A 27,814-nucleotide genomic window follows, 5' to 3' on the forward strand; every position below is an offset into this window, starting at 1 on the left:
GGGGGGGGGGGTGAGATAGAACGATAGAGGGTGGGACCAGACGAGGGGTTCGAGCTGCAGAAACAGACAGAAAGCAGCTAGAAATGCGTCTTATGGTAGCGACAAAAGGAAGGGTGGGAAGTGTTTCGTGTTCTGCGTTTTTGGAGGCGCCTGGCCAGGAGCGATCTCAAAAAATGACTTTGGCGCTTTAGAAAACGAGCTGCTCAACACAAAACTGTGGCCAGGAAAAAATACGTTGAGGCAAAAACAAAGCACACTTCTCTAAAACAAGTGAGAATGAAAACGATAACTGCATATCGATCTGAAGTTATGACTCGCGTATCCGAGGAGGACGTTCTTTTCAGGCTTCGACGACAAAAAGGGCCAGCGAAAGAACAAAGAAAGTAATATTTATACGCTTTGAGAAAACAGCCAAAGCAATATCAAGAACAACTGTGATAAAGGAACCAGCCAGACGATCAGTTTGAGACACAGAACATGCAGATTTATCAGTGAGTACGACCACGGCTACAACCATTTTACAAAATGTGGTACAGGCGCTTATTTTCCACGACGTTGGTTAGTTTAGCTTTGAAAAAATACCAAGAGACAAAACCAGTTTATTGTCAGGAACTGATCATCAGAATGGGTCTAAATTAATCCAGTTCTTAACCAGGCAGCAGTAGGAAGTCCTGAGTTTAACTTCCTGGAACTGAAGCTAAGGAATCATCTGATTGGCTGTTAATTTTCAGATTGTTCCTTCATGGATAACACCTGAGCAAAGCAGTGGAAAGGTGCCCGCTCCCGCTCGGCTCTTTGCCGACGTTTATCACAAAATGTTTTACTTCATCCAAAAGGCTACTTTTTCACAAATGCTGAGCTAAAGTTTCGATGTGGTAGTAGCTGAGAGTCATCCCATCACATACTCCCCAAGTGTCAACGCACTTGGGGAGTATGTGAAACTCATTTTTGAGTTTTTTTGTTGCTTCTTGCAGCAGCATCAGGTAGATTGCAGCTGCCTCCTTTATGCACTGAACAGAGCGTAAACCACCGATTTAAAGATCCGCCGCAAACGATGAAATAAAAACAAGCTGCAACTCAACGTGACAGTGGCCAAGAAAAAACACAAAATGAGCTTCTTAAAACGTCCAGTTTGTCCTTTTTCCTTTGGGTAAAACGGTGCTGCTTCTTTAAATGACATTAAAACAACTTTGTCTTCTTTTTACTTGTTTCTGCACTAAAATTAAAGCTTGTTTATGAATTTAAATTGCCTTAATGCATTTATACTTTAGGGTAAAAACAACCGAAAAGGCCACAAATAAATGAATTACTGAAAGCTGCAAACGAGGCTTTAAATTAAAGCTGATTCAGAGTTCAGAAATCCCCGGCGCGGAGAATAATAGGACCTAATCACCACTTTCCATGGATAATGAGCCGATTCAGATCTGATCTGAACCTTTAATAGAAGCTTGGCCCCACGGAAACTTTGTTTTTCTTTCATCAGTCGCGTTTTGTGGAGTACTTGTTGTGTTGTTGTTATTTACCTCCTTTGTTCCAGTCCCTGCAGGACTCTTCGGCAGTCATTCCTAGAAGAGCTGTAGCGACCCGCAGGACAATTCCGTCGACGAAGTCCCGCGGGAGGGCGGCGCAGTTTCGAACCGTCTCGACCCGGTCTCTGGGCTGGAACCCGGCTGCCCACGTGCTCCCCGCGGCGGCGGCGCACCCGTTGTGACCCTTCCCATCGACGTCTGACCTCTGACCCACGGCGCCGGCGGAGGTCCGTCGGCTCTGGACGTAACGAGCCCTCCGCCGCTCGTACTCGGCCTCTTCAGACGGCTCGTAGCTCCGGGACTTTCCCACCAGACACACCTGCAGTAAGAGCCGGACGTCAGCTGCAGACTGAAACTGTAAAATCTGTTTCCACAAACGTCCCCTAGTTACGATGTTTTAGACTCCATCTGATTAAACGACCTCCCATTTGGATGCCATTATTGAACGTTATTAACGCTGCAGTTCTCGCTCCTGTATTTCGTGCCTTTTCTCTATTTACTTCTCTGTTGGCACTGCAGAAATGACCGCCCGCTGTCTGGTTTTACTCCATATCCAGGTGAATTCGTATGATTTTATAGACAGTTTATATACATCTCTTCTACAGTTGTCGTATAAAATTGAGTTTGGAAACAAAGTGTGAAAACTAATCCAGAAGGATAGTGTTTAAAAAGCAAAAGCTCAAAGAATTATATTCCACATAAGTTCTGGTAAGCGTAAAGTAAAAGTGATTCTTAAATTATTCACATCATGCTTTAAAGAAGCAGGACTTTCTTGTAATTTTTTAAAGCGACTCTGGATCAGGGTTAAGTTTTTCTTTGGACTTTCGGAACCTGACCATTTTCAGAGGATCGTCGTTTCTTTTTGTTAAGCCACTTATAACTCCAAGTTTTGAATCATTCATGCATTAAAAGGCTCCTAAACTCAAGGAATGAACAGCTTATGTTGACACATAGACAACTTACCTAGGAAGCAGTTTCAAACCCAATCATTAGCGAGTTACTAGCTAAAGTACTAGCTAGCTATCGACTTCGTTACCCGCCGCTTATCTCTAAAACACAGTTTTTCCCAATTTCCTTAGGTGAATTTATAAAAAAAACACCATAATAAGAATCATTTGTGCATAAAAAAGGCACCTAAAGTCACAGAACCAATTTAACTTTGGACCTTTAGCAAGAAGCTAGCTAAAGTTACCAGCTAGCTAGCAACGTTGATACTAGCAGTCAGTCACAAAGACCGAGATTGTTTCCAATTATTTTGCTGAATTTATGAAAAATATAAAAGAATAAGACAGCGTGACACGTAAGATAGTATTTTAGCACCAACAAGGTGATTTTCTAAGAGCTAACAGCTAAAAAGCCCAGCAGTAAACGATCAGCTGAAGGTGTCTGCTGGCTTTGTTCCCGTGTTAAAGACATGATTTTCAGATGGTGTTCGTCTGCTGCAGATTTTAGGGTTTTTTTGTTTTTTTTTTTTTTTAGACCTGACACTTCTGCTTTTGTCTTCCAATGTCTTCCAAATGTCCTCATTTTTAAGCTCTCGCTGGACAGAAATGGACAGAAAACTTCTGGTGAAAACTTTATCAATTCCAGAACGTCTAGCTGCAAAATACGGCAAAATCAGGGGGAAGTTTAAAACTTCTGCACAGTACTTTTGCTATTTTTTTATGCTTGATATTAAAAATAGATCATTTGTTTTATTATTGATCCCTTTAAGAAGAACAGCCAGTCTCAGTTTTTTGACGTGAAGCTAATTTTAGTAACTGATTGTCTGAAGTTTGAAGATAACGTCATTATATGATTGTAGATTTGAACAGAGAACAGGTTCACATGGAGAGCCGGGTTAAAACAGTTTTGTTTTCCCTTTGTTGTCGGTGATATAAAAAACCTCCTCGAGCGTCGATCTTGTGACGACACCAACAACATTTATTGACTTTACTTCACCTACACGCTTGGTGGACGGGATTCTCAGGCAGTCCTCCTCCGTGTCGAAGCCACAGGCTCGGCTGACCTCGGCGATGAAATCAATGTACTCTCTGTACTGGGATTTCTTACTCTGACGTCTGCGGTACTTCGAGTAGAAGTCGAAGAAACAGCAGGGGAGGACGAAGTATCGGCAGGAGTGAGACGACCTGCAGCGAGAAGGAAAAAAAAACAAAAAACAGACGTTTAGGCGAGGAACGACAAGGTGGTTTGTCAGTCTGAGGCTCAACAGCGCCATCAGGTGACCGCTTTTAACCCAGACCAGTTTATAAACACACACACACACACCACGCATCATCTTCTGCCTATAATTTCATCCCAGAGACAGAGAGATCAGCTGGCACTCGAGCCGCCGGGTGTGATTGTGTTCGGCGACGACTCGCCTGGCCGCCATGACGGGGATCCATGGCGTGAGCTCATCCGAGTGGTTCCCAATCAGCCAGTCTGTTCCCGGGAATAAGAAGCTGTCGCTGGGAGTAATTGCCTTTTCCTAAAAATAGCAAAGACCAACAAACAAACAAAAAAAAAAAAAAAGCTTATCAGAGCTCATTGGTATTCAGAATAACTTTATTGATTTTCTTTAAACATTTCTCGACAAGAACGTTCAACAGCTCAGGGAAGTTGTGCTAACTGCCGATTTAGCGTTCACAATATTGTTTTCCGGTTTATAGTTTCTTCTGTATGTTTTTTTATTGTTTGTTTGTTTGTTTGTTTGTTTGTTTTTTACATCAAACTCCAGCTCACTTTGTGCTTTTTTAACCAACCATGAATCTAAATGTTCGGCTCCATTGGGAACAGCGAGCTGTGGCTTTTAGCTTTTGTAACTTTAAATACTTTGAAACATTTAACAAAATTAAATTTCTTCAATTCCTTCAAAAACATAGCATACGAGTTCTGTTTTTGTCTCTTTTGAGCTACCGTACTGCCAATTGTTGCTTTTAGCTACAGTTCAGTAAATTTTAGTTTTACTGACAGTTTTGCTCATTTTAGCTTTTAGGTACTTTTTTGCTGATTTTAGCTTCCGTTTTGTTTGTTTTACCTGTATTGACTAGAACAAATTTCAGCAAAGTACTCGGCATTCACAAATCATTTTTATAGGAAAAGGAAATTTTTCGAGTTTTGCTAAGATTTTATTTAATAAGATCAAATTGTTTTAGATTTAGATTCAAAAAGTAAACTAACTTGATTTCACTTGTAACTGTTCATTTACTAATCAATGATTTATTCTGAACGCTTGAAAGTTTTAAATAAAAACGCTTTGCAAACAATTTCACCCAATCTTCATCGCGATCCTTAATATAGAGAATATATCGATATCAATGCGCACAATATCAATATGATATATAAAGAACTGCGTTACTGATTAGGAATTATTTCTCTAAAAATAGGAACCATTTTGAAAATTAAACCTTGACAGTTTTTCGACAGCTGGTTAAACTCACGTCATCTACAAAAAAAGTTGATTCCTGTGCAACCCTTTTTTTAAACTTTCAAAGTTAACACCGATTTATTTTTATTTTTAAAAACATTTATCTCACGAGTACATAAACAGTTAATATTTTTATAACAAAGTGAAATTATTACCTATTTATTTAAAATAAAAAGGTGCCAGTAAAGAAGCCAAGATGCTACAAAGTGATATCAGAGTTGTTCAGATTTTCTGTTTTTTGGTAAAATAAATCCCCAATTTTACAAATCTTTTAAACAGTTTTGATTCATCTCCCATCTTGAAGAGCTGCAGACTCACCTCTAACCTGGTCTGAGGGCCGTACGTCTCCCAGATCCTCCTCCGACGGACATCAATGCCCCTTCCAGGATGCTGCAACACGAGGCGACATTAACGGTCAGCCGCTGGTCGCGCTCCGGACGCGTTACGCTTCCGCTGCTCGTTTCGGATCCGTGCCGAAAGCCTCAAAGAGGGAAAGGTTTGATGTGCTCGGCGTCTCGCCTGGGTTCAGACTAATCCCAGGTTAATGATCGGTCTGACAGAGAGGGTTCGTCTACATCGAAAGGACGAGGGACGCGCCGATCAATCGGCTTAGCGACCCGAATCGGTCGAGTTTAAGCTGGAATGGCTCGACGATGTGGAAAAAAAACCCTGAGCTGTTTCTGGCTTGAGAACGCACCGTTGCTAAGCAGAAGTCAAAAGTCTGCCTGCTGTTCGCTGCTCAGGCTGTTGTATTTCCTTTATAGTCTCATTAAATCTAATTAAACTCTCATTAGTCTGATGAAACTGGTGTCACGTTCATGTTTTGAGGAGCACAAAAGAAAGAGAAGACCGTTGAGGAGCCATTATCTGTTAAAAACCTCTAACCTGGATTCTAAAAGACAGGGTTGTTTCACTTCTGCTTTAGGCAGAAATGAGGAGAAATGATTTAAGCAGTTAACACATCTGCAGTGATCTACTCTAAATGCTAAACAGCCTCAAAGAAACCAAACTTCCAGCAGCGTTTGATTCCACCAATCACAGCTCAGCTCTCCGATGTTAGCTTCACCGGCTTCAACGTATATTAAGGTGTCAAAACTCGTAATGTCAAAACCACTACATTCACTAACCCAACAAGATGGCAGAAACAGGGCTTTATATTCCATTTTCCCCCTTCCGGTATCAGACTTGTAGCTCCAAGTTGCGTACGGTGGACGAGGAGGAAATTCTCCAAAATGTTTATGGCCGTTTAAAAACAAAAAAAAAAGCATCCTCTGCTGTCTGTACATTTTGCCCTGTCAGTCGGTTGTAGCTTGTCTACCCGAGGAGCAGCACCCGTCTCTGTTCTCAAGCTAACGCCGTTCTGAAACAAACGTTCGCAACAAGCTACAGGACAAGCTTCAGTCGCTGGCTGACGAAATCAGGTCTTGAGATGTTTATGTTGTACGTGTTATGTTCACAACGTGTTCCCCTTATTGGGTGAAACCAGGGGTGGGCAATCCTGGTCCTCGAGGGCCGCCATCCTCCATGTTTTACTTGTTTCTCTGCTCCAGCACGATTCTAATAAGGTGGTACTGGCATGGAATAGTGTTTTGCATTGAACTGAGTTAGATAACGCATGGATTAATCTCCACAGAGAACGATATTGTTCGAGCATAAAAAGGATTTTCAAAAGAAAGGCCCGCTTCAAAAATAAAAACGGTAATTACAGGCATTCATGCTGTAAAGCTGCTGTTGTGGGCAGAAAACTAACCTCTTCCACGGGTCGTTACTGGAGCTGACCCTTCAGACTGTTTGGTCTTTTCGGCGCTAATGAGCTTATTTATGACTAATCTAAGTGGGAGTTTTGTTTTTTGTTTTATTCAGCTGAACGGCTGAAGGAGCTGCACGGTGTCCTTCGGTTCTCGGTCAGATTTTACAGCCAAACGACAAACTGGTGAGCGACGTCACAGCGCCTGCGCTCGTGATTTATAAACCTCCTCTGCTCTACGTCTGCGTTTCCCCTCACAGAGGTTCTTTCACGACGTATTCACCGCCTTGGTAACCTTTCCTTTATGTGGCTCCCAAACAGGAGTTTCATTAGGTTTTTATTTGGAATAAAAGTAATTATTCTACGAAAAGAATACTTCAAACTAGAACTCGCTTTGTTTGCAAACGTTTGGGGTCGAGGATCTCCGTCAGTCTCAAACCAGACAGATTTGAGATTTTTTGCTGCAGCCACCTTTTAACTACGACTGGCTTCCGAGTTAACACCCCCCCATGATGCTGCCGCCGCCATGCTTCACCATAGGGATTTAGGCGTGACGAGGGGTCGAGCACGGCGCAGACTCTTGGATTGTGGAAAAGGTTCAGTTTTAGTTTCGTCTGACCCGCAGCGCCTTCTTCGTAGATGTTCCGGGGAGTCGGGTTTTGTAGATTTATGGATTTAACAGACACACACCCTCAGCTTACCCCTTCGTTTGTCAGGATGTGAACCAGGAGGCCGTTTCCACAGCCGAGGTCCACGAAGGACTGAGGCGCGGTCAGATTCCTCTCCGCTCTCTCCTCGGCCCACAGAACCTGCAGCCACAGAGACGAGTTCAACAGCTTTCAGTAAACGTAGTAAAAACCAGTTTCCAGCTCGTCTCTATGACACCCTTACACTTGAATCTAACACGATATATTCACTGATTCTCTGTTTTTTTCCCTGTTTGACTGACCCGACTTTAGCTGTATAACCTGACAGAACACAATGCTTTCAGTAGACAAGAACATATCTGAATATTTAACAAATACTCGATTGACTCGGTGAAGCGGGAATGAGAACCACAATCGGACCGAGTCTACCGGACTGCCAGGTGTGAATGCAGCCTTAAACTGATGATTTTGGTTTTAAATCAGCATCAACAACCAGTTTTGAAACCCACCAGGAGATATGTAGCAATAGCAACATCCTCGAACACAAACTTCTCTGGATCTGTAACCTCAGGCCAAACCTAAAAACAAAAAAAACCAAAACATGACGACACGTCGGAACGTTCCGTGAGGGAACAATCAGATCACCGAGAGCTTCCACTCCCCCCACCTTGACCATGGCCTTGTACTTCTCCTTCAGCTGCTGGTACACCAGGCTGTACTTCTCCACGGGCAGCAGGGACAGCGTGCTCCTGAACTCGCTGCTCCGGCACTCGGAGGCCCAGCGCGCCAGCTTGGGCAGCAGATCCGAGGCCAGCCAGGGCAGCCAGGGGTAGGCGACGCCGTCGGAGAACCAGGCGTCCGACGCGAACGCGTGCAGCTCCAACGTCCTGCAGATAAAAAACACGGGAGGAAACAGCGGCTGGCTGAAGTTAGAAACATCCACGACGCAGAAACATTGCTCCGTGCATTTATCACATCTAGGCTTCCTAACAGAGCACTCCGCTCTCGGACTGCAGGTTTACTTGTCCCGTCCAAATGTTGTCATTAAAGAGTCGAAGGAAAACCTTCAGTCATGAGTTTGAATCGGAGGTCAGAGGTCATTCAGTCAGAGCGACAGGACCAGCGACAAACTAACACAGTGTCGGAAATTTCATGCTGCTGCATTTGCATCTGCTTCCAAAACCCTATTTTGATGCTTTTCCTTCATATATATTTTTTTGTTTCTTTAACCATTTCAGACTCACCATTCCTCACAGCTCTGACTGCAGAGCCTGATCTGATACAGGTTGCCTCTCTTCAGGGACACTTTCCCCTCTGAGTCCTCTTCAAATGGAAGAAAAGTCACCTGTTGTCTGTCAGAGTCTGCAGAAGATTTAAAAAAAGGCATCAAGAGTATAAAAACACAGCAGATGTGGACTTTAGGCTCAGCTTTACCTTTCAGCACGAGTTCTTTCTGCAGCATCGCCCCATAGCAGTTCACTTTGGGGATGAAAGTCCTGACACAGGACGCCCACGGCTCGTCCTGCTCGTGTTCGTGTGTTTGTGCCGGAGGAGCACCGCGGAGGAACGACATCACGGACTCAAACAGTCCGTCGTCTTCGCCGTCCAGGAGGAGGAGGAGGCGCAGGTCCTCCCTGCCCACGTCTCCGCCGTCCGTCTCTCTAACTCCACACAGACGCTTGTTAACAACGTGAGGCTTCTTGACCCACACGTCCACGGCCGACCAGAAGCCGTCGGGGAGAGTCCGACATCCCGCTGGAAACTTCGTGTCGAAGAGTCTGGGCATAGCGACGCGTTTAAATGTCCGCTGCGACCCGCTGGTTTACGGCATTAATGAACTTTAACGGCTCTTACTCAGCGTCCTGAACGTAAATATTTTTAATAATAGCACTATTCATACCAAACAGAGTTTTTCGACTTTTAATTAGTCACGTCTTAGCATAAAAAAGCAACGTTTTTGCTTCTCGTCGACAAGAAGAGAGCAAATTGTCGCTTTGTGATGACGTAGACAAGCGTCCCTAAAAAACCGTCACGGTTAATCGACAGAGGGCGCTGTTTACCGTGGTGTGGATTCAACTGGCCGCCAGTTCAGCATCAATAATGTTTTTATCAATATTATGATTATTTATTTATTTATTTAAGTTACCTATTTGTTTGGTTTCACATAAGCAAACATTTCAGTTGAGTTTTAAAGTCATTCTAAATAATACTTTTTTAAAACAATTGCTTTCAATAATAACATTTTCTTGCCTGTATGTCACCTGAATCAGGACAATAACTTGACTGCAGACAGTAGTTATGTATGGCTAAGTCTGACACTACAAACTTTGACCTGAAGTACTCCTTTTGATTCATGTGCATGGTTCCTTTTAAATAAATAAAATAATTTAAACCTGCAGTTTTTAGGTGCAGGTTATACTCGATGTCTAAAGCAGATTTCCTCTTATAAACAAAACAAAACGATGACTAGTTGTTGCTCATCGCCAAAGGCAACGGGGCGATGACGCTTTTGCCAGTGTCTGTGCATGCTCATCTGTCTGTCAGCAAAATAACTCACGAAACCACGAGACTCTCAGAAGGTAATCGCTGGACGTACGGCTGCTTAACCTTCTGAGGTCAACCCAATTCAAGATGGTTGCCACAGTGAATAATTTAGTCAGATTTAAAGGGACGGGGCTAAATTGAATTTGGAAGTAGCTGAGGGTCATCCCCTGAGCACACACAGCGTCGCGTGAGATCAGGCACAACGTCATTTACAAGGTTTGAGTGAAACGATCGTAAGGTGATAGGCATTTCTTCAAGGAATGTTGAGCCTTTACCCGAATACGTGGGGCCTGATACACACTTTTAATCTCTTATATCACATGTTTAACCTGGTCGGGTAAATAAACCCTGTGGGGGCTAGCTAAAGATGAAACTCTGGTAATGTAAGAGAGCGCCAAACTTCCTGTGGTTTCCTTTTTTGTTTTGTCACCATTTCCACAAGCAGGTAACAACAACGACATGTCTTCGGGACGTCTCTGCTTTTACACCCGGCGGGCTCACACACTTTGGTCAAGCTCCCTTCTTCTGATTTCCTACCGAAGCCTCCTGACTGCAGCTTCACATTCGGCGCCCGTCACGCTTCAAGCCCCGCAGGTTTCCCACGCTGCAAGCTGATACTGGAAACCTAACTGAGAGCGGCACAAATGACTTCCAGCGCTAATTCTGATCCTTTAACAGGTGTCAAACTCCATTCCTCGGGGTGGGCCGATCTCCTGCGTGCTTTAGACGTGTTCTCGCTTTGAAACACCAGCTTTAAACAGACAACTCATGGAAAACTCGATAATTTGGCGAGGAGGCAATTAAACCGTTTGAATCAGGTGTGCTGGAGCAGATTAACCCTGAAACTTCCAGGACACGTGAGGCCTGGAAGTTTGACACCCGCTGCTTTAACGTTTCGCCTGGTCCTCATGTGTGTTTGGGATCATATGTGCTCTTAAGCAAAGTCCTCAGTGCCCCCTCCCCTCCCCTCCCTGTACTGTTTCCGCACTTGTTTTAGTCGTAAACCCATGAAAAGAAGTGAAAATAGATCCTCTGGGCCACTTCTATTCAAACTGCAGCCTCTCCTGAAAGTCCTTTTGTGTCTTTTCTGAGTAGTTTGTTTTTCGGGCAAGAAAGCAGAGAGGAGTGAGATGGAGAGATACTGTACCAGGGTGTGCAAATTTAAGACAGGCCGTCCGCCGCGCTGCCTGGTTTGCATTCCTGGGCTGTAAAAAAAAATATCCCGTCAAACCTGTCTGACGAACAGCAGGCAGAGATAAACCGAAAACCATTTGTACTCCCTTGTCTGACTCAGGGCTCGTGGCAAGTTTTGCACGTCATTAAATTACAGAGAACAGAGCTGATTGTTTGTGATCCTGATATATTTTAACTCTGTCATGTTTAAACATAAGGTAATACAACAAAAGCCTACTTTCAGTTAAAGCCAGACTTGTCTGAGTGAACAAATATACAATAATAAACGAGCTGCGTTTTGTTTCACCTATTAGTTTTTAATATACCTAGTTTCATGATTAAACAACCGCTGAAGATTAGAATCTGTAGATGAGGAAGTTGGGTTTTGAAGAAGTGTTGGGTAAACTTCCAGGCCGTTCAGATCAGCTGACAACTGTCTCAAAACAAATTCCTTCGTTTGCATCCTTAAGCTATCAGGGTTTTATCAGTAAGTTATGTAGTGCTGAAATTTACCTCTAAGGTTTTCTAGCCCTAAATGACCGCTATAGTTTGGATAAAAACGATTTTATGTTTTTGCTAAATTATTTGGAGCTAGCTAAATTATCAACCTTTAACCCTAAAGCTAACAGTTAGCTGTTTTACCAAAAACATAATTTTTATTTTTTACCAGAAAAATTCTTAGAGGTTTCTGCTCAGCATTTGGCTTTTTCTAATTTTTTAATATTGTCAATAATTTATCCTAAAAATTGCATACCACGCTTTTTATCTATTGCTTATGTTTTGAGTTCCCACATATTTAGCCATTGACACATTGGTTTTAGCCCTAAAGCTAAGAGTTAGCTGTTTTAGCAAACATAACAATTAATTTAGTTAACGCAAATTGTATCAGAGTGTATAGGTGTCCCTAATTGTGTAAAATTTATTCATGTTTAATGAATTGCACTTGGGTTTTAATTATTTTCAATATAGCTAACATTTAACCAAAACTGCTTAAGGCCTAATGCCAACAGTTAGATTTTTAATTTTTTTGCAAACACAAAAATTATTTTGATATTTAATTCAAAATTTGTGAGAGGTTTCTGTTCAACATTTAAATTATCCATAATTTGTATAAAATAGAATTTAACTTTTGGTAAAACATTTTAATTAAGCTAAACCGCTACCTAGCCGCTTTTGGCCATTGACAAAATGGTATTCGCACTAAAGCTAACTGTTAGCTGTTTTAGCAAATACAAAACCTAATTTAATTGACTCAAATGTTATTAGAGAATTCTTTTAAGTGTTTAACTATGCCTAATTGTGTAAAATATTACATAATTTATTATAATTTGTACAAAAAATTGCCTTTAACTTTTGTTTAGTTAGCTCACATTTTGCCAAAAATGCTTTAGCTCTAAAATTAACAATTAGCTGTTTTAGCAAACACAAATATATATATATATATATATATATACACACACACATTTTAAGGTTTTGGTGGTTTTTGTTCAGCATTTAAACATATCTAAATGTGTAAAGTATAACATAAACCATCTATAATCTGTATAAAATAGAATTTATTTTTTCTAAATTAGTCTAAGTTAGCTGAACTGGCCCTAAAGCTAACTGTTAGCTGTTTTTAGCATTTAGGTCCCTGTTAGCATAGTAAAACAAATTCTTAATAGATATACATGCACTAACAAACTTTAATTTATTTTTTGTTTTAATTTAGTCGGTTTTAGTCGCAGGTTTCAGTCATTCAGTATATGAATTTATAATATAAATGGCATAATTAGCCTTTACATTGACACAGTGTTAAATTACAGTACGCCAGGCTGAACTGCTCTGGCTTGTAGAGATTTCAGGTGTTATTCGCTCCTCAGGTGAGAGGAGTCCGGAAGAGGAGTGGCCAGGTAAAGAAACTGAAAAGAGGAGGAGGAGAAACGAACTGAAAACACACACACACACACACAGGTAGATCCCGAGAACAGCTTGTCCGGAACGGTGGACATTAATCCTCCGGGTCATCGCTTTCATTTCTGCCCCCCGGAACACCCCCGAACCCGGCCTGGGTCCTGTTTTTCACGGACCTTTCCAGGAACCCGATCCGGGAGAATTTGGGAATATCTGTGGCCGATCCCTCCGGAGGTTTCGACACCGACATGAATCACCTGTTCCTTGTTTCGGGGTGTGTGTGGGTGAGGAAGACGGCCCTCGGAGACTGAGGCACTGAGTCATTTTGATTCACGGTAAATATCCAAACAAACAGGAACCATAACTTTTTATTAAGGTGTTCAAACTTGTGTTTATTTTCATTTTTTCACCAAAGTGGCGCTATTGGGCTTGAATCATCCTTACAAAAACAGTCATTTTAAAACATATATTCCAATTTATGGATCTGTTTTGTTTACATTTTCATAATCAGGCGCTTTGATAGGCTTGAGCAGTTTAATAATAAATATAATTCACATATACTGTTGAATAGGTGCATGAATCACCTTTTAAATGATATATTAGAGTCTGAGTGTTGAGAAATATTTAAAAATGTGGCTGTAATTATGTATCAAAGCTTGTCTAACATCACTACGCCGTACAGAAGAGGGTTTGATTTTGATTTGATCAGACAAGCGGAGCAGGGATCACGCTTTTTTTTTGTTTTTAACAGATATTTTAATTCAGCAAACACACAACAGCATCATAAAAGTGTGACAAACTGTGCAACAGGAGAGTCTCAGCCCGTGCAGACAGCAAACCGATCATCTGAAGCCACAAAGCGGAGCTCGGACCAGTTTTCCGGGCGCCTCCTGCAGAAAAATAGCTGAGCTCTTGGGTCACACGCTTCACCACACAGGAGGAGGATTGTTCCAGCAGCCGATCAGGTTAAACATTCGTCACTCTGCACACAGGAAGGCCAAGTTCGTTTACGCTCTCCTAACCCTGGAAGCTCAGACGGGGCAGGATTCACCTCGTCCTCGCTCGGCTTCAGTGCAGAACTTATCTGGGAGTTGCCCGTTTAATTAAAAAAAAAAAAGGCAGCTTGCAGGTCCAGGCTTGTGCATCCCCTGGAGGGCTGATCTGTCTGAGGGGCGTTGAAGCTTCGTACCTGTTCAGTTCTGAACGGTCGAAAATGAGACTTTGTTTTTCCGGTTTTGCTTTAATATTTGCATTAAAGATGGAGTCGTTCACCCCCTACAGCAGGGGTCCTCAGTCCTGGTCCTGGAGGACCTCTATCCTGCAGGTTTTAGATATTTCCCTGCTTTTCAGGAGATCTTCAAGTTCGGTAGAAACCTGTTAATCACTCAGTCATTTAAATCGGGTGAGTCAAAGCAGAGAAACACCTAAAACCTGCAGGACGGTGGCCCTCCAGGACCAGGACTGGGGATCTCTGCCCTATAGGAACAGCGCCGGTCCCCATTTCTCAGCATTTCCTGTAAAGAGAGAGTGACTAATGGGCCCCCACGCTGCCGTCCGTCTCAGAGTTAGTTTCAGCTGTCTTACTTCAGTAGTTACATAAATGCTGGGGCTGAAAGAATCCGGTCGGACCGGTGGCTCCAAACCACCTCCGAGCGTATATTTCCACCTCCCAGTTTGTCTACTAATGCTACAGAAATCCCTGCAAAACGTAAAAACAAAACAAAAAAAAGAGTCAAAAGTCTCGCTCAAAACCAAGATTTTTACCCCCAATGCAAGGGAGAAAAGGGAAATCTGGTATTCCCTTTTTATTTGACCACATTTTACCTTTTTGTTTTTTTCTGTGAACGGTTACAGATTCCTGCTGTAAAATGTCCACAGGCTGAATAATCCTCCCCGCCATCGCTCATTCCTGTTAGGTCTCCATGACAACCGTGCCAAGCTAACCTTGGGGGGAGGTCTTTAACTCGGAGAAAGACTGGTTTCTCCGAGTTTAAAGCAGCATTTCAGCTCTTTTTTTTTTTTTTTTAAGCGGGGTTCTTTCCGTGGAAAGGTTATGAACAATTAATATCTTACCTGTTGTAGATGGCTTTCTGAACGACCTCGGGCTGAAGAAATGGGAGCTGTGTTCAGATTGTCCTGAACTGCTGCTGTCACAGTATGCTAAAAGTTTTAATAATATTAACAATAATAACAGAATTTCTGCGGAAAATGTCTATTGTTGGAGTTGTTAAATGCATCGGCTGAAGTGTAACTCGTGGTGTACATTACAGCCATGATAACTGTCAAAATATGCAACTTTTTATAGTTTCTAACACAGTTTTTATAACATTAAATGTTAGTTTGGGAGTTGATGTAACTCATGCTCGTCTGGGTTTTTGTAAAAATATTCCTCGTCTTTGTTTTACATCTAAATTCGTCGATCAGTTAGAGTTCAGAATCTCTCCGTCGCTCGACTTCCTCCCTCAGAGCGACTCGCCTCCGGTCGAGTCATCCTCGCAGCTTTTAGTTGCCGTTTCTTCTCAGCAGAAGAAGAAGAAGTTCAACCTTTCCTCCTTCCACCCACCGTCTCTGACTCCATCGTTCTCCCTCTGACTCTGTTCACATCCGGGGATCATTTCCCCGACTCCACGGAGGCCGTCCGAAGCGAAACTCGCCGATGTAAACAAACGGCTCGGGATTGTTGGCAACAAAACCCCGACTGCCGATTTTGCTCCTTTATCACAAACCACTGCAGACTTTTGGTAGAGACTGAGGCGTATTTAGTGGTTATTTCTATCATAGATGCTACACATACAGAAAACATTCAAATAAAAACATTAAAAGATCAGGTGTTATGGCTTAAAGATGTTTAGACTTGACAATAGTCGGTTTAAAAACGGTTTCAGTTCACATCTTTCTCATAATTGCCCGAGTCCTGCAGCTCAGACAGAGGAGACGACGAGCCACTTTACATAAGAGACGTCCAGATATTTAAAACTATTATCAACACATCGGAAAATCCCACTAATGAGCTCGTTAGCGTTAGCCTGCCAAGATGGCTCAGACCCCAGGGTATCAATGTCGCATACAGCTTCGGGACTTTAACGGTATAACGTGACGAGCGTCTGGGACACCGTGTTGTAAGTGGAAAAAATCACAAGCGACCGCATTTACAATCGAAGCCAGCGTTAAAGTCTGACCAGACTGACGAGCTAAGGGCTAGTCTGAGCCTGGCTGCCATCTTTAAACAGCTCTGATCTCAGAAATTTTGGTAAGGTAAGATACTAGCTGTTCATACCTTCCCACAAAACCCCACTTCAGGAGATCTGAACTCTCATCCTGCATGTGGTCGAATGCTCAGTTTCTGCTGTTATCAAGTGTGTTCGTTAGACAAACCGGTCAGAAATGTGCCTCTTCGTGCCTGCAGGCTTGTGGACCGGGTCATGGTGATGGACCAGGACACTCAGTGGCTGTACCAGCTCCTGGCTGAGGTCCAGCTGGAGAAGTTCTACATACGCATCCGAGATCGCCTCAACATCACCCGGATCGAACACTTTCATTACGTCAAGGAGTCGGACCTGGAGCAGATCGGGATCAGCAAGCCCGGTGAGCCTCGGACCGGAAATCAGTCCGTAGAATCGCACAAAGGTTTCCTCTGCGGCTCAGAAACGGATGACTTAGAAAAGCTCCAGTTACCGAAGGATCATCTTCTAGAAAACATAAGTAGTGTTTGCCTTCTAAGGACCACAAATCCATATAAGACTCACATTATTGACCAACAGCCATGCGGTTTGACTTAAAAAGCTTTTTTTGTCGGGTTTCATCTTAATGGTTGATGGAGTCTGGTCAGAGTGAAAGGCTAACAGCCTCCAGCTGCTTCTCAGCGGAGCAATAGACGTAAAATGGCTCCATTAGAGCTCACCGGCTTTTCCACTTAAACAACTTCTGACCAATCACACAGCTCTTGGCTCAGACCCCCTGTGAGGAACAGTTTGGCCCGGGCCTTGTGTCAAGAAGGGGCGGACGAAGCCATTTTGTCACGTATCGTTGTGAACGAGAGCCGACTTTGCGACGACAGCAGCTTTATAAGCAGCACCTTCTTATAGGGAATCAACTCTTTGCTGGTGACACTCAAAACGAGTTATTCACGCACTTAAAGAAGGACCATCAGCCTAACGACTGATCGTTAAGGCGCTGATGGCTGCCTGCTGTTCACAGAGGGCTGATTGATACTAGGAGGGGGACAGTTGGCCCCTGTTTAATGACGGACGGGTTCTCCTCACAAAGATGGCTTCCTTTACTCCTCTCCTGAACCGACGTTCTGCTCCATCAAGGATGTGCACGCCTTCGTCCCTGAAAGAGTGAGCGCTGGCCTGCAGATGGGAGTAAACCTCAGAGTCCTGGCCCGATGATGCTGGGTCATCCTGTTGGCCGCTGGCTGCTGTGTTTCCACTGATGTATCGCCAGGAGGATCCCAGTCCTCCTGGTACTGAGCAGCACACATAGTGTTCCTCTGTTTGTGCCAGGGGGACCGGATCTTTGGGATGAACCAGTCTTTGCCGTCGTGTATTTTGGGGTCTTGGAAGCCACTGGGACGTCAAGTTTAGAAAATAAACGTCTCGGTTTTAATGAAACTCCCGTAACCGTACGAAAAGACCACTGGTCTGAGTCTGAGTCTGGGTTTGGGGTCCTCCTCATCACCCGGTCCCTGGCTTCTTATCTGGTTTCAGGAAGGCCCACATTGCTCCAGGGCCTGTCTTGTGTGGCTCCTGAGTTCGTGGGGACGCTGTCCTGCTCCGTGGGACAGAGTCCTGATGACTCCTATTGTCCTCCAGAGGGCTAAGGGAGTCAAACCGCAAGTACCGGTCCATGTGGGCGGCTTTTGCGGTAAACATCAGTTTTCCAAATGTCCTCCATCTGAGACTGAGACCTCGCAGTCCGAAAAGGCCAACCTGCCGTGTTGAAAGGTTTCAACAAAGAAACACTCAGAGGGCTTGACTCAACCTTGTTAGATTGAAGACAGAATCCTCTCGCAGCTCTGCGCCCAGACACGTCTCATGAGACGAGAAAACGGATCCAACTCTACAAGTTTCAGCTCTCGTTCTGCCAACTTCGCAGCATCGATCAGTCGTTCTCCACCGAGGCTCGTCTCCGCTGCTCCAGACTCAAACTAACAGACAGATTTTTAACCTTTACCTAAATCGTTCAGGCATACAAGACCTTCTAAACTGAAAGGATAAACTAGAGTTGTGTCAACATGTAACAGACAACTTTAGCAGAGGAACTTGTTTTTATTTTAAATTGCACCATTAGCTACGAACGAGCTAAAGTGCAAGCTCACTGACGTCTTTCTCGAGCTAACTAGTGCCGCAAAGATAATTCATTCCCTTTTTTGTAACTAAATCCACAAGCAAACCACAGAAGATGATGATTCTGACCGACACTAAACAGCGTTTCAGCATCAACACAGTGAAGAGCTGAAAACTTGACAAACAGATAAGGATCCATTTTCTCAAAGACGTGACTTTCAGACTCCATTCATCGTCTGCAGACCGTTTCTTTAGGCCTGACGCTTCTTTTTTTTGTCCATTTTACTCGTTTTTAAAGCACCTACTGCACAGTATACGCTGTCATGTTCAGGTACTGGACAGAAAACGAGTGAAAAAAGGAAACCAGGCAGAATCCAACGAGAAAAAAAAAACTTTATTAGACGTCCCAGAAAGTGTGGAGATCAACATCACTTCAGAAGATGACAGGAAAGTCTGTCTGCGTGAAAACGCAGAGAAGTTAGCAATATTTTAAAACTTTGGACGATCCAACGTTCTTTAAAAGAGAACGACAAGGATTTAATTGGGATTTCTTTTTAATCAAAAGCAGGATGTTTGTTCCAACAACAACCTAAAGTCCGCCGGTACTTGTAGGCATTAATAGTTCTGACACTTCTACAGAACTGAAAGCTTTATTTAAGGTTAAAGTTTATTCCCGGCCTGCCCTGAACTTTTATGACCTCAGTTACCGTATCCCAACTGTTTTCTCCCTGACGGAAATAGGCCTTCACCTTTGACCCCCTACAGCTGTTGTCTCCATGCCAGGAATGCAGAGCTTAAAGTCCCAGCTACAGATAATAAAGCAAGACTTCTGAAAGTGCCCAGCTTTTATTGTGTGTTTTTAACTGTTTCGCAGCACAGAGACGATTATGGGAGGCCCTGAAACGTTACAAGACACAATCGCGATCGCGATCGTCGTGGATGGCCAAGGTTTGAAACATTTAAAGGTCTTATTTTATTAAAAACGTAGTGTTATAAGCTCCGGCAGGGCGAGGGTTTTAATGAGTTTAACATTGCACACAGGTGTTCCGCGGTCCAGATGGAGGGGAGCAGGTTCAGAGCTCGGAGACGCCCGTCTGCCGGACTCTCCCGTCCCTGATCCAGGACAGTGAGCTGATCCTCGGGGAGAAGCTGGGCTCGGGCTCCTTCGGGGTGGTGAAGCGGGGCGAGTGGCACACGCCCACGGGGAGAGTGGTGAGGCCTGCTGTCATGTTGACGTTTGGTTTGGTTCGTCTTTCTCACAAAATACAAAAAAATTACGTGGATCATTTCTCATAGTACCATAAAACGGTTCGACGAGCAACAATTGATGAGGCGTAGGATAGACGCGGAGTAAAAATGGTGTTCTGTTAAAAAAATGATCAGATAACTTGTTTAGGAAGAGCTATGGATGCAAACGTCAAGGTGCCTTCTTCGAAAAGGGTTTTGAAAAACGTTGAAGCAAAAAAAAGTTGTTGTTTTTTTTTGTTTAACACCTATTTGTCTTTTTAAGAAAATAGCCTGTTGTCTGAGAAAAAACAAGTTATGTAGACACTACAGCTCATATTTGTGTGTAAAACTGAGAAAATCCTTTTAAAGCAGGGCTTCTGTGGAGAGGTAATGAGCAGTCAGTATCTTACCAGTTGTAGATGGCTCCTTGAAGACCTTCAGTTTGGAGAAATTAGGTTATTTTGATTGATTAACGAGCTAAATGTTAGCTTGCGTAAGACCAAGACCAGAACGGGTTAATGGGGTCTTAAGACAACTTTATTGTCAAAGGTTTCATACCAATTCATGGAACCAGTATTTGTTTACATTGCATTATTCATATATGATTCTATGATTGTTTTGAAAGCACAAACAGCGGCAGTAGCAGCTAGCTTTAGCCCTTTCAGTAAGTCCGTCTGGATAATTAAGCCTCTAAAAGCCAGGATATCGAGTATTCCGGTAAATGTTTTGTTCTGGAGACTTAGAGAGGGAAGTTTGTTTGACTACATTTGTATTTGTCTACTGTCAGCTTCCAGTGGCAGTCAAATCCCTGAGGAGCAGTATGTCGAAACAAACAGAAACACTGACAGACTTCCTCCAAGAAGTCACCACCATGCAGTCCTTGGACCACCCCAACATCATCCGGCTCTACGGCGTGGTGCTCACACAGCCCCTCAAGATGGTGAGACGATGTTTCGGTTCAGATTAGTCCACCTCTGGCTGCCTCCCGAGCTGACTCGTGTCGCCGTCCGTCTCCAGGTAACAGAGCTGGCCCCCCTGGGCTCGCTGTACGACATGCTACGGGCGCGTCAGTACGAGTACCCGCTGCTCCGCCTCTGGCTCTTTGCCACCCAGATCGCGGCGGGGATGGAGTACCTGGAGACCCGTAGGTTCATCCACAGGGACCTGGCGGCGAGGAACGTGCTGCTGTCCTCCAGGGAGATGGCGAAGATCGGCGACTTCGGCCTGATGCGAGGCCTGACTCAGGAGAGGGACCATTATATCATGGGCGCACACAGAAGGATCCCGTTTGCGTGGTTAGAAGCGACGAAAAACCGAAGTTTGAGGAAATCGGAGTCTAAACTCTGAAACAGAAACACACTGGAATGGTCGATCACATCACACTCTATGGTACAGAGGCAAGAATTTGTGCTGCCATCTTGATAGGAGCTACTTTGTGTCATTAGTTATTGCCAACACGACTGCAGACCATGAGGAAGAAAACCAAAACCTCAACCAGGGAGCCCAATGCTTTGCCATGAATTGAAAGAACCTGGTATTACATTTACCTTTTCTTTTGCCCTTTGGAAATACTACCGTATTTTCCGGACTATAAGGTGCACTTTAAAGCTTTCAATTTTCTCAAAAAACGACAGTGCGCCTTATATATGTAAGAAGTCATGATGTTTTAGTTCGACTTTGGTTAAACTACAAAGCTGCACCGTTCACAGCATTAAGGCTCAGTTAGAGTCGCGCACGGCTCCGTGCACGGCGCTCTGGAGGCGTTTATACTTGACGCTTACGGCGGTGCAGTATCCTTCCGTGAGTTTTGAACCGTTTGATTATCTTTGTGATCTCTCATAGAGGGATCATAGAAATGCTGATACAGGCAAACCAGCTCCGCTAGAGCAGCGAAATCCTCCATTTTGAACGGAGCGTGGCACGAAGTTACAAAAATGACAATGCACCTTATATATGACAAAAGATCAAAAACGGACCATTTATTGACAGTGAGTCTTATAATCCAGTGCGTCCTGTAGTCCGGAAAATACAGTAGTTTAATATTATTAGACCGAGGGTCGTCGCTCTCTCTAGACTAGTCTGCTGTTCTTTCCTTAATTCTATCAATATTAGTGATTTTCTAAAGTAACAGCAATTAGTTTCCCAACCTGTTTGTCTTCTGGAAAATTAGAGAGAAGACTTTGTTGAACATGTCTAAATACTGATGTATGTGTTATATAAGGCCTAAATATTTCCAGAAATATGAGGAAAAAGACTACATTATACCCAGAGGGTTAAGTTATTAGTCTTTAACTACAGACACTGACAGCAGAGATCTGGTTAAACTAAGTAGACGTGTTTATCTTCATCATTTGAAGCTACTGCTGACCCGCTGGGTCATGGTGTTGCTGTCGCAGATGCTTGACTGGACTCACTGGGGGGCTCATTACAGAATACTCCTTTCCCCTGTTTTCACAATAGATCTGGTATGTGCATTTGAGTAAAATAAAGCTGCTTTTATGTGTTTTTGAACTGATCACAGCATACAGCACAAACAAGGCGTGTAAACAGCACAGTTACACACTCAGCACCTACCAAGATGGCGGCTACGAATGTCAGTGGTCATTCCAGTGTATCTGTTTCAGTGGTGTTAACATTATCAGTCTCGTATTTCACCTGCCTTCTTTCGGTTTCTTCCTTTTCCTGCAGGTGCGCTCCGGAAAGCCTCCGTATCGGCTCCTTCTCCCACGCCTCGGACGTCTGGATGTTTGGGGTCACCGTGTGGGAGATGTTCACCTACTGCGAGGAGCCGTGGTTCGGCCTGTCCGGTCGACAGGTACCCGCTCGCCGCCTCGCCGTCTTTGTGTTTTAATCACTGACGGCTTTTAAAAAAAAAAAATGCCTGGAATGCGTTTCCCTGCCCTCGCGCTGTTACCGTGACTCAGAGGTTCAGTGTCGCCTCAATTTGCTCTCCGTGCCGTCAGATTTTGTGGCGTGTGGAGCGGGAGGGCGAGCGGCTGGAGAAACCGCCCGACTGCCCCCAGGAGATGTACGCCATCATGAGGAAGTGCTGGGCTGTCAACCCCGCCGAGAGGCCCACCTTCGCCCAGCTTACCATGATGGTGGCAGAGGTTCGAACTGAAGCTCCTTTTTCATCGTCAGTGATGAACTGAGAGTGGCTCTGAAACGTTCCCCCCTCTTGTGAACGATCGCCTTTCTTTTCCCCACAGGCTAAACCGAGGGAGGTCCAAGCCACGAGGGACTTCTCGGAGCTCAGGAAACTCCAACTTCTGGCCAACGACGTGTTGACCGTCGTGGACCACGGGTGGGTGAGGCGGGCGATTCTTCTGAGGAAAAAAATCGACAGAAATCCAGCTGACGCGATCAGGCTTTGTTTAAATGAAACTGGGATTAGATTCGTCTTTCTCTCGTTCCGGCACTGACCTCACCGACTCCTCGAATGCATCCTGCTTTGTTTCATGAACCAGTTTAGCAGCTTTTACTCCGATCTCACAGAGTTGCTTTTATCTGAGTAAATGCCCCTTCAGTAAGGACCAAATCCTTCCCGTTTATTTTTAGGAAGGTTTTTTGAATGACATTTTCTAAATGTATTCAAACCACAGCAACATATTCTATAAATATTAATCCACAAATATCTGCAAGGAAAATAAATGAAAGTGTACGTTGATCTTTAAATGGAAGTAGTAGTAGTTTCAGTGCATTCAATGGGTTTTACTCATCAGATGAGGTTGATTCAGTTTTGGTGTCACACCAATTTATGTCGAGATTTTCAGGTTTTTGCAGATTATTCTGACATTTTACCAACAGGAAGCAACCTGACTGATTCTACGGCTTCAGGAGGAGCCCTGTGACTTTTAAAAGATTAAAGACGCAGTCATTCTTTTGCCTCTAAAGTTTATGACGTCACTGAACATTGTAGAGTTGAAGCCAAGTTCTCCCTCTTTCTGCGCAGCCTGGAGTGGAGCGAGTGGCGCGGTCAGAACCAGAGGACGCTGGCCGTCGGCATGTTTCCCGCCAGCCTCACAGTTCCCGCCGCCGCCTCCTGCAGCGCGGCGCCCGACCCCGCCGCCGGCGTTCCCCACATCTCAGCCCCCGTAAAGGGCACCGTGCATCACACGGGGCACGGAGACCTCCACCCGGACCGCACCTGGGGATCGCCCGGCAGGATGGACGAGTCAGTGCCTCCCGTTTAGTTGACGCGATTGGTCCGTAACCGCGGAGTGAGTGGTGGTGGAGCGTTGCCACCCCTGTTCGCTTCCTGCTTCGTCGGCATCGTAGAAAACGCGCCGATGTCAGCCCTCAGATTCCAGAGCAGAAAGTATCCAGACAGCTTTATCTGACGGACTAAAAATAACCGCGTTGAGCAAAAACTTCAAAAGGGGACTATTTTAATGAGCTTAATGCCAAAGAAAAATAAACTATACTTACTGACATAATAATGTTTTGGTTTTCGTAGCCAAACTGGGACATTAACGACCGGGGGGGGGGATGGGTTGTACTAAGAGTCTAAATTTCCAGCTTAGCCGGCTGTTTGTGAGCTGAAAATTCAAGTTTTCAGTTTGACGAAGGAGGATTTCTGAGCGTGGGCAGATCACCGTGGAGTTCTGTCAGGAAGCAGAAAAACCTGTTTTGTTTTTTTTACGAGGTCCCACACAAAAAAGTCGGACCGAAACAACATTTCTGTATTATTCGGCGTGATAAACGACAGCTTGACAAATTTTAAAGTTTTGCTGGTATTTTAAAACATCAGTTAGGAGTTGATCATATAATCTATAACATATTGTATAACAGTTGTTGGGGGATTTTACAGAAACTAAGGCAGAACGTAGTACTCATTATGTCTCACTAGGGTTTTAGGTTTTTTTCAAGCCGGGCTTCAGAAAGAAAGCTTCGCCACACACCTCTGTGGTGACTCTAAAATAAAACGCATCAAACTAAATGAATTTTCTCCGGCGCATTAGCTCGTCTCGGAAACATTAAAGGCTCTCGTTGCCTCTTTTCTGCTGGATTTTCTTGTAGTTTTCGTTTGTTTGTTGTAGAATACCACAAAGTGGTTCAGGAGAAGGTTCTTCTCTTGGTTCTTGGAGGACGGTTCACCTCTCGCCCCAAAAGGCTTCTTCAGTTCTGAGCGTTGGGGGTGGTTGGGGAGCTGACAGGTCGTTGTTCTCTTCAAGAATCAAGAGAAGAAGAACCGCTAAGTCATCGTGTTCCGAATGACTGAGAATCGACGCCGACGCGAAACCAGCAAGGAGGGCCGTTGATGTGCTTGGGTTACAAGTCACGGAGCGTTCCTCGCACCGCGTGAACCGAGGCCGATGGTTTAACGTTTTTTGTTTTTTTTTACGTTTTCAGCAGCAACGTCAACTGGAGGACGGTACCTGGCAGGGAGAGGGAAGGAACCAATCTGCAGAAAATGGCAGGTAGGAACGTTCAGGCTTAACATATTTTTCTGTAAGGTTTTTTTTTAATCCATTTGTTTCATGTGGACGACTTGTTTATGTTTATGTTTTTTGGTCCCATTCCATTTCCTAGTAGGATCTTAGACATCCTGTGTATAAAAGCTCATCTAAGGACAAGTGCTGTGAATTATCTCGCGCTAGAAGCACCATGATCCAGGCATGGGGCTGCTGATTTATTCAGTGTGTCTGTGTTATTGTGTGTCAGTCCCTACCAAATAAACTTAATAAAGGAAAAAAAACAAAACCAACTGAAGAGAAGAATCATCGTGGAGCTTTTCCACCTTACAGTGACACCTCTATGTGATGAAACAAATGTGTAAATAGTTGTTTGAGTGTTTTGTCTGTTCCTTTAAGCCTTGCTTTTGTTGTATTGTTTGTATTTTCTGTTGAACTGCTCACGTTTGGCCACTCCGCCCCCTGTTGGTTTTAATTAAAACACCTCCTTAGCACCTGCACGCTTTACTCCAGCAAACCCCTGAAAGCATCTTTAAGTGAAAAGCCCATTGCTGCGTCGTCTCGCTGCTTCTTCAGGTCTGTCTCAGAGCCTGGAGTCGGTGCTGGGCGGCTCGCGACCCCGAGGCCAAGCGGGCGGGGCTTTCAGGGTGGACCAGCACGGCCGGCTCATGCCTCCCGCCGCCCACAGCGTGATGACTCAGCAGGATCCCCGGCGCTTCAGCGAGGCCAGCATCACGCCCCCTCCTCGGCCGCCGCTCCCCAACCTGAAGCGCCTGAACGTGAAGGCCCAGAGGAAGCCCATCATCCTGCCAGCCCAGGGCCCCCCGTGGCCTTCCCCTCAGATGCTGCTGTCCCCTCCGGCGCAGACGCAGCCCCAGCATCAGTTCTCGGCCCCGCAGGGCGCCTCGGGGTCCAACCTGGTTAAAATGGCGCAGATGGCCCGCTCCACCCCGCAGCTGGACGACAACTCCAGGGAGAGGGAGCGACCACGGGAGAAAACGCACTACGCGCAGAACACGAAGGACAGCTTCGTAGCACAGGTAAGATGCTTATGTTTTATTGTTCAAGGTGCGTTTTTTGGGGATTTTTCTAGAAATCGGTGTTGCAAGTGGCGGCGAATCATCACCGTTTGGTACAGCAGCAGAATGTGAAACACTTGTGGTGTTTGATTGGCCAGCTGGCTGCTCCCGGGGGTGAAACCCGGCTGAATGGACTGACTTTCATGTTGGCGGTTTTTGCTCAGGTGATGGAGGCGGTTCACGGAGTCACCATCGAAGAGGTCCAGAGCGCGCTGCAGCGCAACGAATGGAACCCGGTGCGGGCGGAGCAACAACTCAAGGTCAGATCATTAAAAAAAAAAAAAACACCAATCCTCTCCGCTGGTTTCAGATATTTTACTAACAGGCGAACTGAGTCGATTCGTCGTGTTGGTGCTCAGAGCTCGTATGAGGGGATGACTGTCAGCTCCTGCGCTGCCGCACCAAGGTTTAGCTCAACATCTAGTCATTTTGTGTTTGCTAAGGCAGCCATTTTGAATTGGGTTGATTTTAGTTTTGCGAAAGGCGTCATTTCATTGGGCGGCGACTGACAGTGACTCAAAGCGGTGAGACAATTAGCAAATTCGTCAACTGTTTTGCGAAGTTTTCATGTTCACAGCTTTATCCATCCACTGATAGATATTTATATTTAAAAGGAGCTAGCTTTTAAAGAAGTTACCTCGCTACTTTAAAGGCTGTGTATATTACAGTTTAAACACTAAGGAAGCAAATAACCTAACAGTTTCTTGACTTTTCTTGTATTTTGCCTCTATAGTGTGGCACTTGGATAAAAGCAGAATCCTACCTGTGGGAAAACCTGCAATATTGGCCAAGGTTGATGCCCAGAAACTCCCCCATATCACTCTGAAACCTGTTTGAATTGATCGTATTGTGTGTTTTCTGCCTAAATTTTGCCGGTTTCCATGTCTTCTGAGCGCCCCTATTTTTAATTCTATCGGTTTAATGCATTTTTAACCTTTATGAGCTGTAAATCTTGAACAGGTCCGATTTTTAAAGGCTATGCAGTTTTGGAAGCTGTGCACAGAGCCCCAGAAGGAAAAAAATTTAAAAAAAAAGGAAAAATATCCGTAAAATGTATTGAACTCCAAACCTTAGTCCTCTGGGTTTTTGAGTCCTGCTGAGTTTTGTCGTCGTGTTTTCTTGCTCTTCAGGTGGAGCAGCTGTACTTACTGAGCCTCTGCAACAAAGAGGACTGCTTCAAGATCCTCTCCATCCACCAGTGGGACCTGCAGCAGGCCAGCCGCTACCTGATCCGACTGTCCCGGGACGACCGGCCCGGCCCCAGCGACAGACCTCAGATTAGCGCAGAGAGACGAGTCTGAGGGGACCTTGACCTTTGTTTTGTTTTTTAACCTGGCTTTTACAGCCTAAATTTATTTTCTACTTTTCCAGTGTATAAATCCTTGACTGTTTTTTTTTTGTTTGTTTTTTTTTTAAAGCAACATCCCACGTTAGCATCCCGACACCAACAGGTGGAGCTTCAGAACACGAGCGTTTCAATACGAGAGCTAAAAAATGAAGGAATGTGAAAATTAAACCTTTTTTTTTTTTTAAAACAAGATTTAGCAAAGACTAGAAAAGCCTCCAACAACTGTTTTTTTTAATATATTTTCATGGTGTCTCTATCCAGCACGTTTTGTAATGTAATGAATTCATGTGAAATGTTTCAGAAACCGATCTGTTGAATAAACTCTGTAACGTTCAGCAGGTGATGTTAGAACAACACTCTGGCTCTTATTTTCCTGTAAAACTGGGATCATTTTGGTTTTGGAAATTACTGCAAATCCCTTTAAAATGATCATAGTGATGTACCAAAACATTCTTCTCCATCCATCTTCTACACTTATCCGTTGTCGGGTCGCAGAGACAGCCGGTCCAGGAGAGA

General features: G+C 44.3%; 2 protein-coding genes across 4 annotated transcripts in view; one reads left to right on the forward strand and one right to left on the reverse strand.

The window, feature by feature from the left end:
- The window catches only part of trmt44 (tRNA methyltransferase 44 homolog), a 15,621-nt gene extending 6,274 nt beyond the window's left edge, over positions 1-9,347 (reverse strand). Inside the window, exons 1-9 of the mRNA XM_017439628.3 lie at positions 8,767-9,347; positions 8,577-8,694; positions 8,000-8,219; positions 7,842-7,910; positions 7,387-7,494; positions 5,257-5,328; positions 3,893-3,999; positions 3,475-3,658; positions 1,524-1,848 (exon numbers count right to left, since the gene is read on the reverse strand). Coding sequence (XP_017295117.1) covers positions 1,524-1,848; positions 3,475-3,658; positions 3,893-3,999; positions 5,257-5,328; positions 7,387-7,494; positions 7,842-7,910; positions 8,000-8,219; positions 8,577-8,694; positions 8,767-9,118 — 1,555 coding nt within the window. The 5' untranslated portion in view covers positions 9,119-9,347. The remainder of the gene's footprint in view (positions 1-1,523; positions 1,849-3,474; positions 3,659-3,892; positions 4,000-5,256; positions 5,329-7,386; positions 7,495-7,841; positions 7,911-7,999; positions 8,220-8,576; positions 8,695-8,766) is intronic.
- A 3,609-nt stretch (positions 9,348-12,956) lies between these two features.
- tnk1 (tyrosine kinase, non-receptor, 1) lies at positions 12,957-27,654 on the forward strand. 3 transcript variants are annotated; one of them, XM_017439634.3, is made up of 14 exons: positions 12,957-13,277; positions 16,349-16,527; positions 19,105-19,178; positions 19,272-19,442; positions 20,245-20,397; positions 20,475-20,752; positions 22,146-22,272; positions 22,421-22,567; positions 22,667-22,761; positions 23,410-23,631; positions 24,810-24,877; positions 25,448-25,911; positions 26,115-26,210; positions 27,081-27,654. In XM_017439634.3, the coding sequence occupies exons 2-14, from the start codon at positions 16,365-16,367 to the stop codon at positions 27,249-27,251; spliced, it is 2,229 nt and encodes a 742-aa protein (XP_017295123.1). In that variant the 5' UTR covers positions 12,957-13,277; positions 16,349-16,364; the 3' UTR covers positions 27,252-27,654. The 3 variants fall into 3 exon arrangements, with proteins under 3 accessions (XP_017295123.1, XP_037832454.1, XP_037832455.1); XM_037976526.1 differs by having other exon boundaries at positions 24,813-24,877; XM_037976527.1 differs by lacking the exon at positions 16,349-16,527.
- The last annotated feature ends 160 nt before the right edge of the window (positions 27,655-27,814 follow it).

Source organism: Kryptolebias marmoratus, linkage group LG7 (assembly GCF_001649575.2).
Source record: "Kryptolebias marmoratus isolate JLee-2015 linkage group LG7, ASM164957v2, whole genome shotgun sequence".
In the NCBI taxonomy this organism is placed as follows: domain Eukaryota; kingdom Metazoa; phylum Chordata; class Actinopteri; order Cyprinodontiformes; family Rivulidae; genus Kryptolebias; species Kryptolebias marmoratus.

Bases quoted from the DNA above. Each gene is read 5' to 3' on its own strand.
- tnk1 (XM_017439634.3), top strand. From the start codon at position 16,365: ATGGTGATGGACCAGGACACTCAGTGGCTGTACCAGCTCCTGGCTGAG. The intron at 22,762-23,409 runs GTGGGTGAGGCG...CTTTCTGCGCAG, and splicing joins TTGACCGTCGTGGACCACGG to CCTGGAGTGGAGCGAGTGGC. The intron at 23,632-24,809 runs GTCAGTGCCTCC...TTACGTTTTCAG, and splicing joins TCGCCCGGCAGGATGGACGA to CAGCAACGTCAACTGGAGGA.